This window comes from Orbicella franksi, chromosome 12 (assembly GCF_964199315.1).
Source record: "Orbicella franksi chromosome 12, jaOrbFran1.1, whole genome shotgun sequence".
Classification (NCBI taxonomy): Eukaryota; Metazoa; Cnidaria; class Anthozoa; order Scleractinia; family Merulinidae; genus Orbicella; species Orbicella franksi.
The window spans coordinates 21,163,746-21,181,261 of NC_138156.1; the positions used below are offsets into that span (position 1 = coordinate 21,163,746).

General features: G+C 38.4%; 2 protein-coding genes across 2 annotated transcripts in view; one reads left to right on the forward strand and one right to left on the reverse strand.

The window, feature by feature from the left end:
- Positions 1–94: 94 nt before the first annotated feature.
- LOC145462628 (protein DEK-like) lies at positions 95–12,622 on the reverse strand. Its single transcript, XM_081446201.1, has 17 exons — positions 12,497–12,622; positions 12,275–12,374; positions 10,578–10,693; positions 10,087–10,120; positions 8,697–8,773; positions 8,267–8,320; positions 7,886–7,926; positions 7,520–7,583; positions 7,256–7,312; positions 7,017–7,077; positions 6,320–6,354; positions 5,219–5,305; positions 3,864–4,095; positions 3,427–3,503; positions 2,493–2,576; positions 2,122–2,190; positions 95–1,459 (listed from the first exon to the last, which is right to left on the reverse strand). Exons 1-17 carry the CDS (start codon positions 12,539–12,541, stop codon positions 1,448–1,450), a joined length of 1,245 nt encoding a protein of 414 aa, XP_081302327.1. The 5' UTR covers positions 12,542–12,622; the 3' UTR covers positions 95–1,447.
- An 821-nt stretch (positions 12,623–13,443) lies between these two features.
- The window catches only part of LOC145463628 (uncharacterized), a 75,367-nt gene continuing 71,294 nt past the window's right edge, over positions 13,444–17,516 (forward strand). Inside the window, exons 1-2 of the mRNA XM_081447389.1 lie at positions 13,444–14,447; positions 16,837–17,018. Coding sequence (XP_081303515.1) covers positions 14,219–14,447; positions 16,837–17,018 — 411 coding nt within the window. The 5' untranslated portion in view covers positions 13,444–14,218. The remainder of the gene's footprint in view (positions 14,448–16,836; positions 17,019–17,516) is intronic.

The following is a 17,516-nucleotide window of genomic DNA, read 5'->3' on the forward strand; positions in this document are numbered from 1 at the left end:
AAAACTTGTATGCTGGGTTGAATTATTGAAGCATTCAACTTTAGAATGGCACATGACATTGTATGATCTATCAGCCAGAAAATTTTACTGAAAATTTAATCATAGAAATTTTACTTTATTGATTTAAAATAAATCAAGATACATTGATGGTAAAATGGAACTCATGCATAACTGTCAAAACTAACTACACTAGCTAACTATAGAAAATAAAACACGTCTAGTATTATACAGGCTATGCGTCAACAGGCGGGCATTACACGATACCTGAATAAATTACTTGTCTTAAAGTATGTATTGGTTATAAATGATTTCTAAACCTAGCCACTACAATTACACGAGTCTTCGGTGATGTTCAATTAGATTTCAGTTAGGGTTTTCATCCAGTTTTTTTGACTGGAAAACAAAGGTCTTGATTGGTTGACAACAAACTTATCGGTTGATTTGGTGGATCATGTGTACTAAAGGCATCTGTGGTCAAGTGTTGATTGACACTCGATCGACACCCAATCAACATCTCAATCGATGCCTGATTGACACTAGGCCAACACTTGATTGACAGCTCAATCAACATCTGATCGACACAGTGGGTCATTAGTTGGCCATGTGTTGACCAACTCATGTGAATCGATCAGCACTTGTTGATGTCTGCGATAATTAGTCGACTCTTGACTGACTGTCAACTGAGGTGTTGATTGAGTGTTGACTGAGAATTGGTCGAGATGTCGATCGAATGTTGATCGCGTATCAATTGAGATGTGGATCAACTGTTGATAGAGATGTCAATCCAGGGTTGATTGATGGCATTGATCGATACTCATCTGCGGATGCCTTTAGTACACATGATCTGAATTGGTTTGGTTTCCCAGTAAAATACTTTTCCATCTGTTCCTTGAATCAGTCTTTTGATATTATTGATTCAGTAACATAGTGCACACATAAGTTAGATGTATAGACAGTGGCTCTGTGTTGCAAATAGGGTGACATGGGTAAAATAATTACAAGTGCAAGTTACTGTCTCCTTTTAAAATAGGAAAAAGTCTAGATTTCAGTAGAGACATTGAATCTGTTTTTTCACTTTTCCTCTAAACAATAGATACATACTTTACAATGTCTTAACTCAAGCTTTTGGAAAGAAATAAGAGGAAATGCAACTGTTTAATTGCAGAATTAAACAGCTCCTTTCTCCTATTTAACCAACCATTGTCCAAGTGGAAACGAAACTGGATTCTAAAAACTACAATGTTGCAATAGGTTTAAAAAAACATGATTGTCTTGGAACACTGTCTATTGCAAAGTAATAGATTAATGTACAGTCTAAATAACAAGGTATGATATGTTTTGCTGAAAAAAAAAAGTTTTAAAAACACAGTGTTCATGGGTGTGACTTGTGAAATGGTAAAAAGGTTGGAACTGGTTAATGTTTATTTTTTGTCGTATTTTGTTGTTCTCATGATATGACCTGCAATAAAGGCAGAAGTAACAAGCATTTCAATATTATTATTTTTAACTTATTAGATATATAAATATAAAGGTAAAAGGACTGACTGGAGGACAATTTGGAGAGTAATTAGTTGAGTTATATTAAATCTGAAAAAGCTTGTGGCATGACACTGATTTAAATTTACAACCATGGCTATCACTTACTGCTAACTGTACATGTATGTACAAGGTCTGGCCCAGAGTTGTTCGAAAGGTGGATAATGCTATCAACCAAACAAATCACCATCCATTGGATAACTTTATCCAGTCTTTGAACAACTGGGGCCTGTACAATAAAACTCAAGGAGAGATTACACTGACATAACTACTTTTTGGTAACTAAAAAGATCAGAATTTCTTGTTGTTTTTTGTAGGAAAAAGGAGTTCATTCATGCAATGTTCATTCCAGTGTTTTTTTTTAAACTCTGGACTACATCCATTCAAATTCACCTTTACGATACATGGGGTTTCAAAGCAGTTTAAACAAAGAAGGCTAAGAAACGAGTGCACCACCATATTATAGATTGTGTCAGCTGTGAGAGAGATTCTTTTTATTTAGAGTTCTCTTTCCTAACAATTGTGAGGGACGTATCCAGGGTGCTGCAATTAAGTAAGTGTGTCACAAGAATGTTCAGTGATTACCTTTCTTACTGTGTCTTTGATAAAATCCTTCCTAGAGGTTAGGTCATGTTCTGGAAACATATCATACACCTACACAAAGAGTAAGTAAGAAAATCAGACGTGGTTTGTATTTTGGCAAGACATAGTTGAGCCAAAATACCCATGGTTCAACAAAACTTGCCTGATATGCTACCAGAGCATACCAAGGAAGATACAATTAGGTATTAATTTACCTTATCCAAATTTGGCCATTATATCATAGCCATAAAAGGTCATTAGACACTGTAGCTTCTGAATGGCTAATACCAAAGTATGTATAGAAAAAACTTTTGAAGGAAAGTATAAAGCTAAACTAGAATTTTCCAACAGAGTGAGGTGGGGTTTCAACTCACCTGTTTACACACACTCTTCATCGTCACTTGTTCAAGATCAGCTCCATCTAGAAGATCCTTCACAATTTTCTCAAGTTCATTATTCTGTAGTTCAATCAGAACACAGTCACAGTATTAATTACATCTTCCATCATTTATGTCTCTGAAAATTTGTATTATATCATTATGGACCTATGGCTGGAAGAGATCATGTGTGCTAAAGGCATCTGCGGTCGAGTGTCGATCAATACCCTCAATTGACCTTTGATCAACACTCAATCGATATCTTGATCAACACTCGATCTAGTATTGGTTAATATATGGCCGAGAGGTCGATTGAATGTCAACCGTGTTGACTGAGGGTCGATCAAGGGTATCAAGCGACACTTGACTGTGGATGCCTTTAGTACAAATGATCTGACTCCATTTAACCGAATCCTTCCACAGTATGAAGTTACTACAGTGTAGGTGGAGTATTGCCACATGTATTCCACCCTCCCTCTCCCCAACATTCATGTTTATAGTTTGTGGTGGAATAGGAATCAAACACAAGGGCAGTGGCCCTGTTCATCATGATGCCTCCACAAAAACAGGCAATGCAGTGTTCTTGATAAGAGTCTGATAAATTTCTTAGGTCAAAACCCAACAAAGTGAGAACCTGACACAACAAGAGAAATTCTGATGATTTGGTCAGGCTCATATCTACTGACCAGTTAGAATTCCTTATTGAAACCTTCCGTTTGAAATATGTCGGGATTCCACCAATGACTTTTGCAAATCTACGGTTTCTGATAACAATGTACACAGATGACTAACATGGCTGCGATGTTAAACTACGCAGCATGCCATATTATTTTGTTGCCAGATTGTGCTTATTATTGCACAAACTGGAGCTTGGTGCTACATTGCAGCAATAAGTACATCAAACAGCATTTTGACAAACAACTGAGCTTACTGTTGGAGGCTGCTTCTTTGATTTCTTTGCTAATGGTTCTTCATCAGAGGATGAATCGTCTACTGGTTTGGGTTTTTCTGAAGAAAATCAAATGTTAAATAAATTTCTAATAACTGAAATGTTGCTATAACTAATACTATATAAACAATAGTCTCCATTTGGCGCCTAAAATACACTCTGATGTTACATTCTGACCGCAATTTCTGAAACAACCATAATGTGCGTTACTTAACAGCTGGGCTGTCATGAAGTTTTGAGTCAACAGAAGCCTTTATCTTCACAACTGTAACAAACTTGTTACCTTTTAGGTGAATTGTATCAACTATAGTCCAGTTCACCTGTAACATCAAGGGCCCATCAAACATACTCAGCCATAGCAGATGTCATGGGTTTCAGCCCTTAACGAGAGCCCTGAAGAGTAACTTTCCATCTCGTACCTTTTTTGGGAGTCTTCTTCGGAGAGGCTTTTTTCAAAGCTGTTATCTTAACCTGAACCGGCGCCATCTTTTTAGGTGATTTTGCCTTCTCTCCTGTTTTCTTTGATTTTGATTTTTCTTTGCTTTTAACCTTGTCTTTCGCTTTATCTTTCACTTTCTTTTCTTTGGCTTTTTTTGATGGTGATTCAGCTTTCTTGGGTGATGATTCAACCTTCTTTTTCTTCTTTGGAGGCTAAAAGAGAATGAGAATGGAAACTGTTCACATACAGTGTGTTCGCACTGAAAGAGTGCTTCAACCTTACACTCTCTAAATAATGAAATGTTCTGAAGGGTACATGTATGTGTTATTTATTAATCACATGTACGCAAAGTGATCCTCCAATAAGCAGGGGTTTCAGCAGGAGGATAACTGGTTTTCACAACGGGGCAAAACATTTTAAACTGATCTTCTTTGTAAGAGAAACTTTCCCCTAGATAGTTTAACCAGGCAGGCAAAATCATCCTCACAGTCGGTCAATTTGCCCAGTACCTCGCCCTTAATGAAACCCCTGAATAGGTCACCCAGTTCCCAGTGTTGTGGTTTGGCCTTGTCTCACAGGTTGGTGCTTCATTTAAGGTTAACCTCCATGCATAGAATGAGTGTCAATCCATACCCTCAATCAACCCTCAATCAATGTCTTGATCAACAAGCTATGACATGTCTGCAAAAATTAGTTGACTCTTAACCAACTGTCAACCGAGATGTCCATCAAGTGCTGATCGAGCATCAGCCGAGGTCTCAATGGAGTATCCATCCAGGGTATCAATCAACACTTGACCATGGATTCCTTTATTACATATTATCCAAATTGTCTAAAAATTGCTATGTCACTCCATGTCATTTCCTCCACTGCCAATGAAAAGGAACATTTCTAATGCCGTGAATTTTGTTTAGAATCCTAGATTGGCATTAAAGGAAAAACTTCATCGGTGGACTACCACATGCATGTTATCTCGTAAGCAAACTCACTTGGTAGGGGTTTCATTTATATTTTCAGCAGGAGGATAACTGGTTTTCACAGGTGGGCAAAACGTTTTGAACTGAACTTCTTTGTAAGAAAGACTTTCCTCTAGATGGTCAAACCAGGTAGGGAAATTCATCCTCACAACCACTCAATTTTCCTGGTGCCCTGCTCTTAATGAAATCCCTGGGTAGGTACCAATCCTTGTCATGTAGTTAACCTAACAGAAGCTCACTAATTACTATTTTAACATACCAGTCCTACCAATACTCGAGCACACTCTTTAATCTACGATTACTACAAGTCATGTTTTTAAATGGTCATTGTATACTACATGTAGGCTTGTCCGCTTACTTCCTCTTCCTCTTCCTCAACCTCATCTTCTTCATCCTCCTTATCTGCATCATCTCCGCTTTCTACAATTTCTGATGTCTTTTTGGACTGAAAGAAATTTCTATGTATAAGCTTGGCAAGTTGATTTGATATTTAACTACCAATGATATGATAAATTATGTACATTACATTAGAAATTTAGGTAAAACTAATTTAAGGTAATTCCATCGAAATATAACTCACATTAGATTTTCTTTCAAACTTTAACTTTAAACTGCTTATTTCAAGAGAACCTAAATTTTGAAATAAAAAAGTGGGGTCCCGGTATTCATTTAGGAGCCAGAGGACCTTCAATAAACCCCATAATTTCTTAAATTATCTGCTTTCAGAAATGTTTATATTTGAACCATTCACTTTATGCTTTGTGAGAGCAGAAAAAAAGGGAGAAAGTTAACTGAGAAAAACATCAATGCATGTGCTGCAACAATGTTAAGGAGTAATTTGATGTGCATTTCATGATAAAGGCACTCGTATTTAGCCGACAGAGATTCAATATGTTCCAGGTATGCAGTGTTCTTCAGGGCATATTATCTTTTCCAAACACTAGCTATTTTCAGTGATAGTTTAAAACTCTGCAATAGAAATTGGTCAATATACACTGTATAGAGAGAAGGTGATCTCTGCATTCAAACTAAATTTAAAAATTGTTGGGTCCAAGAACTCATTTCCGAGAAAGATGCTGAGTTGTCTCACTCAAGCCAAGCCGTTTAGCAAAAGCCACCATTTTGTATATATTGTGTGTATGCACCTGCTCGTGAGCCTGCGCTTATGACGCAAAAATCGTGTGCATTAGGGATACGTAATGCAATTCTGAGGAATACCCTTAATGTGCCATATTATCACGCCAATTCATAATATAGATAATATCCGTCTCTACAAGCTGATGATCATAGTCAATAAGTATGTGCATTTGCATTGGCTCCCTTGAAGTTTACATTCATAAGATTTCAAATCCAGCCTCTTGTTTTTTTACATGTATCTCAAATGAGGAAAGGACATAAAATTGAGAAGTTTATTGAGAATGTGTACACCAAATGTTTTTATTTGTAGTAACAAACAAACCTTTGATGATGGAGTTTTACTTTTTGAGCTATCTGCTGCAACATGAGAAAACCCAGAAGGTGAGCTACTGTAGTTAGACTTAAATATCAATTACACAATTTTAAAATGATACATGGATTGGTAATAAGAAGTGTTCTAGACGAGGGTAGGAGGGGGGTCTCAAGTCAATAACAAGAAAACATTGACTAGACCAGTTGAAATTTCTTATTGACACCTTGCCTTTGAAATTGTCAGGAACCCTGACTAACTGTGTATCATAGTAGAAATATCAAGAGATTGTGTGTATGGTTCCAGAAAATATCCACCCTAACTCCAAGGTGGGTAATTGGAAATGCCACAGGAGAGGGGAAGGGGGAAGGGGGAAGGGGGAAGGGGGAGGGGAAGTCACAAAAACCACAATTTTTAAAGGAAAGTATGAACCAAAACTGGAATTTCCAGAGGGAGGGGGAGGTTTTAACTAAAAAACCCAACATGGGAGGGGTATCAAACTTAAAATAAACTTGGTAACTAATAGTAGCACTCTCATACTTTCCATCATTTTCAGGATCTGTTTGTTCCCAGTGTTCATTTCATCAGTGCTCAGATATTCTAAGCATGACAAATTGCAAAATGGGAATTGATGCTAAATTATTCCACACTGTTCAAGAACTTGATTTGCTATTGGCCTCCAAACATCAAAATATTAATTAAAACTTACTCTTTTTTGTTCTTTGTCTCTTCTTCTTCTCTGCCTTTTTTGCTTTAGGTTGAGGGGCAGGCTGCATAAGATTGTTTAATGATACAAACAAGTAAGTGATATTAAAAAATATAATTTTTCAGTAGAAGAGAAGGATTAAGAGAGCATCTTGTATGTTTGACAGAGTCTTGTAGTATTGTACTACATTGTACATGTGTTTTAGTTGTGTTTTTCATTCCTTTACAAAATACTACACTTACTCTCCCTGATGACTTCGGTGACATAAGAAAATCCATAACTTTTTCTAGGAGGTCACTCTAGGGAAAAAACATTTAAATAACAAATTAATGTCTTAAAGAGAATATAAATTGTCAATCTCAACATCAGTCCAACTTCATGTTTGCTACTCAAGGTTTACCTACATGTATAAAACAAATGGAAATCCTGCTAGCTGGAAATCCCATGATTTCAGAATAAACACAAAAACTTCAAAAAATTCTTCAGTATATAGTGTGTTGCCTCACCCGCTTTCCTTTCTTTTCCAAGTCAAAGATTTCACAAAGTCTTTTTAAACCATCATTTGTAAATCTACAGGAAAAGGATGACAACAGATCTCACTATCAGAAAAGCAATATCAAAAATAAAGGCACAGGTTACATGTGCACAAAATTAATCATAGATTCCTGTGGGTTATACCATAGACAATGCCTGGCATTAATGCAGTTTTGTTTCTTTCCTTAGTGGTATACTGACAAGTGCAGTATATTTAAACAATACAGTTACCGGTATGTAAAAAATAAAATATTTATAATAAATAAATTTAATAAATATTAAACGCATAAAGAAATAAAATAATGGAGTTGTTGTGAAAGCAAACAAATAATCATTACCTTTCCACACCAAGCTTTTTTGCTTCATATTCTTTAGAATCCTGAAATAAAAAGTGACAACTATTTCTTTAAAAGGTATTCAGATCAACTTATCCACATGCAAAGATAATAAATCCAAACAATGTAATTAAATAAATAAATTACAATTTTAGAGGGAAATTTGGAATTTGGAGATGTTGGTTTTGGTGGAAGGAGGAAAACTGGAGAGCCCGCAGAAAAACCCTCAAAGCGAGGCAAGAACCAACAACAAACTCAACCCACATAAAATTATGGCACTGGGCCGGAATCGAATCTGGGCCATATTGGTGTGAGGTGAGTACTTTCACCAGTGCACTACCCTGTGATAAGATTGGGAAACACACTCAAGCATACATGACATACCTTTTCAAAAGCAAATCCATTAAATTTCCTAATGTTCTTTTTAATTTCCATTACCTGATGAGAAAAAAAACAAACAAAACAAAACAAAACAAAACAAAACAAACACTTTCTCACTTGTTGAACTGACATAATTATATCTATTATTTTTGGTCAATATAGCTTTTAATTTTCAGCTTTTAATTTTATGTACATGTAGGGTAAAGCCTTCCGACAGACCAGACTGTCCCACCAGTGTCTCCTCCAAGAACACACAACACAGTGACCTGAACCAGCTAAGTCTAGCACATTAAAACCTTGTTGGATTATGATAACTGAACGTCTAATGATATGTAATTCCAGCAAAAGTTAGACAAAAATGAAAACAAAACAAAAGAGAAACAAATAACCAAAGAACAAAATAAAGACATGCATATTGATCTGCAAAGCATACCCGCCCTTCTCTTCCATACAAAAGCTTGTGTAATGGCTTAAGCTCGCCAGGGGAACTTCTTCCTATTTCATAATTTGCTGGAATAAAGTGAAAAAAATACATACATGTCCCAGTTAGTAAGTATGATGAACTAGCCCACAAGGCATTTCCCCTAACCCTCTCCCTTTGGACCCCTAATTGATCTCTAACAGTACTTCTGAAATTTGGGTGTCCTAAAAAAGATCTTTTCCCAAAAATTTCAGTTAACCATCAGGCAAGTAAAGGACACAGTCCATGCACTAGCCTGACTGTAAAGCCCACCAGTCCCAAGCTATCAGAATTTCCTTTGCATGCTGCATGTAGGACGGCAAAAATAAAGACATTAAATAATTTGTCTTTATTATTGCCTTGTGGTACACAAAGTGCATAATTATCAGAGTGCAAAAATTCACATAATTTTCAACTTGCCCTTTGAGCAACCTGTAACTAGGATGTTCTAGCCTGGAAAAAAATTTTGCTGCTAGCACGATTAAAGGCCGCTGCACACTAGCCGATTTTTCATCAGCCGACAAAAAATCTTCACTTGTTGGCTAGTGTGCAGTGAATTCAGATAAAGATTGGGGCTTGTCAGGCGATATCTGACACTGCTAGATCTCAAAACATCTTGTCTGGCCTTGTCGGCTAGTGTGCGGTGGACCAAGACAATTTGTCGGGGCTCACCAGCACCTCAACCAATTAGGAAATGTCATGAGAGTCACATCAGTGGAATAGGCGCTATCTTGAGTTTGGATGACTAGGCCCCAAGCCTCAACGTGGTTAGCTGCGACAAAAAAATCGGCTTGTGTGCGGTAAGCTGATGGCCCAACAAATTTTAACCCGATTTGACCCCAACAAAAAATCTGCAGTTCTACAACAAAAAATTGGCTAGTGTCCGGCAGCCTTAACCAATTAAAAGCTGAAATTAAAATAATGTGTTTTTGATCTCTTATAGTACTTCTGTAAGTTGAGTATTCTCAGATTTTACCCTCAAAAACTTCACTTGCTCATTATGGGCAAGGGATGGATCGAATTGACTAACCCAACCATAAAATTTACTATTGGATTAGGCAGACATGACTTTCTTTGCATGCTGTATTAGGTCCTGACCATCTCGTCTAGTGAACATAGTACAGATTATATATGCACATGTAATATGCCACAAATGAGTGACATCTAAATTTCTATTGCTAGTTTTTTCGCTCTAAGTAACAGAAAAGTATTAGCACGTGCGTCATGAATAAACTGCTACAATAGCGCTGTTTTCACAAAAGGATGAGTGGAACAGATCTTTGACAAGTTATCAGGTGTCTTAAGTATGATTTACATGTATATGTCTACCATTGTGTGAGTCAGTCAGCAGTCAAATACTTACTTCTTTCAATCAACCCTAATGAATCTCCTTTGCCCTGAAAAAAACCAAAGTCAAATGAATGTCATTTGCCATTGAAACAGACAAGCTACATTTTGTTTTGGTGCAAGTACCACACGATCAACTTTATTTGTATTTGATAAAAGCATACAGAAAGGCAACCATGTGCGCAAGGCCTGATTATTGAAAACCAAGTTAAGTTAAATTGCCTTTAATAACCATTATAAAATTCTGATATGATCCTTATATGATTTCCTCTCTGTCACATTTCACTAAGGGCAATCTCAAACTCTACCTTTAAGTTAGGAGTAATAATACTCTTTAAAACCCAGGACAGTGCACCATCTTGGAAGAGAGAGACTTGTCTTGAGTATCTTACAGCTCAGTCCTAGCATTCAAACTAAATTCCTCCTCTGTGACTTTCTTTTGCATTTCAAAATCTGGCCTGGTGTACCACTTAAATTTATGTACAACCATTTAATGCTTATTTTTACCTCAAATAATAGAGGTTTAACCTCTTTGTTAATCGCAGGAGTGGTTTGATTTACTAGAAACTCTGTGGACTTTCTTGCTCTTTTTCCTTCAATAACAACTGGCTTGTCGTAAAGTCCTAGCAATAGAAGAATCAACAATAACATTATAATTACCCAAGCAAAGTCCTTGTAACATAGCACATACAAACTAGAGGCTGGCGGACTACGGTTTGTCTATCAGTGTCAGAGCCTTAGTTTGGGCCAGAGGTTTCATTAAGGGCCAGGCACTAGGAAAATTGACTGGCTGTGATGAAGATTTTGCCCGCCTTGTTTGACCATGCAGAGGAAAGGTTTTTGTTATAGAGAAGTTCACTTCAAAAACTTTTGCCTGCCTGGGAAAACCAGTTGCCCTTCTGCTGAAAACGTTAATGAAACCCCTGTTGCCTTGATAAATATTCAATTTCAAAGATATGGTGCTTAAGAAAAGACACCATCTTCCAGTTAAGACCACACAAAAAGCAGTTGAAGTCATGAGTGTTTATTTGCATGAACTCGGTACGACGTGAAATAGTGAATGATGAATAACATGACATGTGGTGAATTGTAGATCATTTTTGTTGCATTATTCTGTGTCTCACACCAATATGCATGATGTAAACAGATATTATACTTTTAATTATTATGATTTATTCATTATAGATTTCAATCAAGGATACATTAAGAATAATGCCGTTATTATGTGTCCCTCATTCACCTACTGCTGAAACAATTGATAGTCAGGCTAACCCATCACAAATGTTATCAGGAGTTGATTTTTACCATGCTTATTTGTTTCTACGACAAAATATCACGATATTTCAAAAATTCAATGCATTGTTGCATCCTTGTCCCATGCGCTACTATTTTGGATTTTGTGGCATCACCTGGTTACCCTATTGTTACACAACACGGCCAGGTTGTTCGAAAGCCGATTAGCGCTAAACCAGGATTAAAAGTTAACCACACTATGAATTTTTCTTGTAGAAAAATGTTATTTACTGCTTATTTTTTGTGTAGTTTGAAATTATTCAAACTCAAAACTGAAGGGCATACAATACAAACAGAAAATGGAACCTAAAAGTCGCAAAACTCAAATCCAAATTCTCATTAATCCTGGGTTAGCTTAATCGGCCTTAAGCTTTGAACAACCCAGCCCTGAAGTGCTATTTTTGTCTGGTAATAGTTAATCTTCTTATGCTACAAGTATGTCAAAGGCTCTACAAGAGCAGCAGACAGGGCTCAAACTGGCTTTAATTTATCTCAATATACATCAACATAGTAGGGAGAAGTTACATAATAATCACTGCTGGAAATACGGGCATTAGCAGAAGAGCACATATTGGGACCATGATGCATAAATAACGATTTGACTTACAACAAACTTAACTGATTGGCGACTGGACATTATGTTGTGTTAGAATGCAAAGTTTGAGAATCAAGCAACAAAATATGTGTATCTAGTGATGGGCAGTTGATACGAGAACCGTACACTTAGCTCTCTCTACCACAAAATATGAAGCTTAATTTCAAGCGCTTGTCTGCGAGATAATTAATTAACCTAATGTTTACTATCGACTACAGAAGTAATTTTCAGTCATTGTAAGCTGTTAGAAAGAGACAGAACACGTTTATCCCAGAGCAGAAACCAAACCAACCCTCTGTAATCGAAATAAAACTACCTGTGAGCTCTTCTCCTTCGCTGGATTCCTCCTCTTCGTCTTTTTGCCCGTTCTTTTTGTCTTTCTCCGAATCAGGTTCTGCATTGTTTGACTCTAAATCCTAGAACATAATCATCAAACAAACGAGAAGCACATCAGCTGTAAAGGTCTTGGTGGTGTTTACAAGCCTCTCAGGGTCTTGTAGAGCGAATCAAGGTGATTTCATTCAACCTTTTTCCTTACTTTGGCCTCAGATTTTGGCTCTTTGGAGTCTACTTTGTCCGCCATGTTGATCGAGGCTTCTAACGGGCATGTGCTTCGCGCGGGAAACTGAAAAAAAATCAATAACTGTCAGCCTCAATTTCATGCTCACCGCTGGATGCTACCTACAGGCTCAACAACGAGAATGGGGCTTACATCATGTACATCGGTTACGGCTCTGATGGCTCACATGTAGATAACGCTATTTTTGTCGCAACGGCCAATATGAAAAGGCTTTCTGTGGTCCTGCAGCTGTTCCTTCGTTTGATGCAAGTCTAAAGAAATTTCTGGTTGATAGCATATTTTTTTGCATTATTTTTGTTCCAAAACTACCGAAAAGGACACTTCAATAGCTCTGCTTCAATTCAGAAACTGTCAATTGCATTTTTGCTGAACTTTTTCCTAAACTCGTCGACCGAGAAGCAAAACACGCGTGCACTTGTTCCAGTCATGTTTCGTGTGGCCATTTTCATCTCACGTACAATATTAGCAGTTACGATCTGACCCACGAACGAAGACTGATTTCAGCCTTCAACAGGAAAAAATATATAGTAAATAGTACATTTTTTCTACACGGTCGTAAAATTGACTCCGATCGACCAGCTACTCATGCTCACGTTGTTTGTTGTTCAGGGTCAAGAGAGGATGTTTCGAGTTATTGGTTGCGGTTATCCTCAATGGGTTGGTACGTTTTCGGCTTTCCTTTCACGAGTCACGCCCTTCTAACTCAAGGAAATCTCACCCCCTACATTCTGTGAAAATCCTTAGAAATCTTCACGATGTTTGAGGATGCTTTGAAATCTCTCTTATTTGCTTTGTTTGCGGACTCAGTATTTTACGGTCCTATTATCCCAACTGATGAATTACCCCCTAATGTTGCTAACATCAATCTTCAGTCATAATCTAATGGTTGTTTTAGCATCGATTTCAATTCAGGTCTTTAACCTGGAATGCAATCAGTACATAATGACATATTTAGGAGGCCGGGATGGGGTAGCTAGGGCATTTGAGAGTTCCCCACGATTAGTGCGTTTCGGTTAAAATTCTTGTTTTTAAGTACCTCTCATCCATCTTTCTTGACATCTTTTGCAGCCGTTCTGTGCTCTTGCTTAACTTAACTGTACCCTTTTTCAGTGCAAATGACAGAAACACTTTTGTCCACTGAACCAGTTATCTTCACTTGGAGATGCCATTTTATAGGAACTTGATAACTCTGACGCTCTTTGTGCGATTTGGTCAGCTGATCTTAAAATATGTTCTGAGCAAAAGAATGTGAAGGTGTTGCAGGTCTATGAGTGCAAGACTTTACTCTAGAACTACCACTGACTTTCAAATGGAAAAGCTCGTGCAAATGCCTTCTTTACGTTTCTTCTTTTTCTTATTTTGGAAGAATTTGCTGGCTGAAAACTGTATCCTGGCAGAATTATTTAAGTTTAAGAGTGGGATCGCCGCGCGACCGGAAGACGTGACATAACCGGAAGTGGTTATCTGAGACAGCTTTCATCTCGGTGTGAAGGTTAACATACCAACATAGAGCCGGCGGGAACCAGAGATCTCCAATCTCCAACATAAACAAGGGACGTGATTGCGTACACTCGTAGCACTGACCATCTTTTTGGCGATAAGTTCTAAAAGAAAGCGATCGCAGCGTTCGATTGTATTCAAAAAGTTGTTTGTGTGGGATAACGGCAGGAGGCAGGAAGAATGCCGATCGACGATTTGCCGCGTTGGAGTGCGGCGGGACAATTTGTTTTCACGTGTGTCATGTTGATTTTGTTGAGCAGCGAACGAAGAGCAAACGGAGGCCTTCCCTTGGAGCCGCCAAGCTTCAAAATCGGTGATAAAGTCGTTTTGGAAACGAGTTTGTCGTGTGGTGTCGGAATGTTCCAAAACAAACAAGATTCAATGACTCGGTGTGCTTCAGCAAGCGAAGGTAAGAATCGTTGTTGTTTCTTCAAAAAAGTCTTATCTCTATATTCGCGTTAAACAAAGAGTTGTTTTATAACTTAACAAAGTGATGATATAAAACTTCCTGTGACACAAAACTTGCCCTTCATTTACCGTACAAAGCATTTACGTTTTTTTTTCTCACGTTACTTAACAAACTAGGCATGTAAGAGTAAAAGCAGCACATGCAACGCTAGTCCTCGCACAGACTAAACCTGCTTAATCGGGGTTAAAACTGGCTGCGAAAGCTCGAAGAAAACGGGATGAAAGAGCTCTTTCATCTTCTCTTACAGATGCAATTGTTTTCGATCGTTTTACAAAACTTTCCTCTGTCCCTCGGTCTGGGAGAAAGGAGAAATTTTAAAGTTTTGATATTAACGCAACCGATTGTTCCAGAGGAACCGACAAATTGACATTGACATGGAAATTAGTCAGTAATCTGACCTTCGATTGAGTTGTTTTCGCTAGAGGATAAGCGTTCTTCAACTTTTCAGCGAAACTGTATATTAAAATTGGAAGATGAAAATAGTTCAGAACGACTGTCGACCTTTTTTTCGCGGGGTCATTTTAATGAGTTTCGTCATTCTGGTCATTTTGTGATAAAAGAACAACTTGGCAAGGAAATTTTTAATTTTATATCTCGCGTGACGCAAAACTGAGGAATTTTATAAATTGTTTATTGACGATACAGTGTTAACATTTCCGAAGAGCTAACCTTTAAGCTACTTTTTGCGTCATTTTTCGGTGAACGTTGCGACACGAGGCGATCGAATTCGCTGAGGGTTTGATAGCGCTGACAGCAACGTGCGTGATCGATAAGTGTTGTAATCATTAGAAGAGACTGGGATACCCGGGCAAGGGGCCGGGGGGGCGGGGGGGGGGTGGGAATCCCATGTATATTAAAGCTCTATGGGTATGTCCGATATGATGTTCAGGCAGTTTAGTCTGGGATAGCTACATTTCAAGGGTTCAGAAATCAGACAATTTTGGTCAAGAATAGGGTATAATGTACCGGAAAAAGTGACCAGTGTGTAAATAATTTAATATAGGACAGGGTCTTTACCCAGGGTTTAATAAAACTCCAAGGTGACTGTGTAAGATATTGGTTTAGTTAGGGTATGTTGGTTTATGATAGTGATAAAGTTTTTGCATGGAAAATAGCTAGTCTGGGATGGGGTAGAGGTGTTTGATGCCTAGTCTAGAATAGGATTGCAAAATCAAGCGGAACATGGTCTAGTATATGTCTTGGTAAGGGTATCCGTGTCCCAGCGGCACACCCCTACCCAGTGATTTACAGAGTGCCCCCGTCCCCTGGGAGGTCAGGATACACTGTACACTGTTCTCTGTCAAATATTGCATTCTGACTGAGTCAAAATTATTTGAATTCCAAATCGTTGACTTGTAAATTGAATTTCAAGACAAAATAATACGTCAAGTGGGATGAGCTATCCCCGCTTCAGCAAAACCACGCCTAAGCGAAAACGAAGGGGTCTGCACGTGCGTTAATAGTCACAAGGCAGATTAAGATATCGGTGGTAATTAAGTGTGTAAAATCCTTTTTTATTTGGCTAAATTAAGACGTTACCTGAACTCGCCTTACTAATAGTCGTTCAACTAGTTGCGGAAGTGCAAACTAGAAGGAAAACCTCAAGAAAAATCCATTACGGAAAAGGAAGCGATCGTCACGCAATTGTATCAACAACACCATGCGAGAGAATGAATTGTCAACAAGTTGAAATTAAAAAGAACGTCTCAGTCTGGGTCATCCGCCCACTCTCAAATTCTTCGTTTTGGGTTAGCCGTGGGTCATTTCAATATAACATTAGACCATCATATATCTTTGTTGAAATACAAAAATGACCGTCCCCCCCCCCCCCCCCCCCATGAATCGGTGATCCGTTCGCGCTGAAACCATGGGTAATCTCAATGTTTCAGTTTGAATTCACCAAGGTTACAAGATTGTAGGTCAAACGTCAGGTCCAAGGCTAAGTATATTAAACACGATATAAGGTAGAATACGTACACGGTAAATGTAAGTTTTATGGGACTGCTGATGATAAGTAACTCCTTCTGTGATCGATGTCGGAGATCGACACGCGTAGTACATAGAGTCCCACGCGTGAAGGGGTCAACATGTACGAGTTACGCGCGGAGGAGTCGTAGGCACCACGAAGTTTGTTTCTTCTCAAATCCATCTTCGCATCTTGGTTCAGCTTGCATTCTTCTTCACATTCATTTTTCGGCTGTGATTTTGGAAAGAGCGAAATGTTTTTGCTTCCTGCAACCTTTGGGATCGTTTTACGAGTTTGCTCCCATTATCACTAGGGGACTAATACTATGACTCATGTTTTCCCTATTTCAACTCTCAATTGCAGGTGGGTCAAACCAGACAAGGTGGTTGCAAAGCGAAGACTGTTCGGCTTGCGATCCTTTGAGTAACGCTACATTGAGCATAGAGAGTGTAATGGGAGCCGGCGTGAAGCGTGAATGGAGATCTCTTCCTAAAACAAGCGATAGCGTACTACAGGAGATCAATATCACCATCAGGTTTCCACAGGTATGCGTTATTATTTGCAAGCCGAGACCTTTTTTAAAGTAGTTCTGTACCGTTCTGTGGGAGCTAGTTTCAGCCGATAGAGGAAAGCTGGGTATTGCGGAGCCCGCGGTTTTCGTCAGCGGAATGGCTTAGAAACTTCACGTGTACAAATGTAGCCGACGCGGCCGATGTCGCCACAACCTCGTCCCCGGAGATTTCTCCTCGAGGAGTGGAGAAGACCCTGGGGACGACGTTGATGCCGCCAAGGTCACCGGGAGAATTAGAACAATCGCTCACTTACATTGGTTTCGGCAAAAGTTTTCCACACTCATCTGAAATATATAGCGTCCACAGGTTGGCAAGTGACGACACGTTGCTTGCCGAGAACATTATGCAACATAAAGAGGGTCGGAACTAGAAAGATATTCGTGGTTTCAAATGAGCTACTATAAATTCCAAAAGAGAATGTTTCCCCGTTAGTTTTCAAGCTCTGAATCGTAACAGTATTGTAGTCGTTCA

Bases quoted from the DNA above. Each gene is read 5' to 3' on its own strand.
- LOC145462628 (XM_081446201.1), bottom strand. From the start codon at position 12,541: ATGGCGGACAAAGTAGACTCCAAAGAGCCAAAATCTGAGGCCAAA. The intron at 7,584-7,885 runs GTAATGATTATT...CTTTTCCTGTAG, and splicing joins AAAAAGCTTGGTGTGGAAAG to ATTTACAAATGATGGTTTAA. The intron at 2,191-2,492 runs GTGAGTTGAAAC...CTCTTTGTGTAG, and splicing joins TGAAGAGTGTGTGTAAACAG to GTGTATGATATGTTTCCAGA.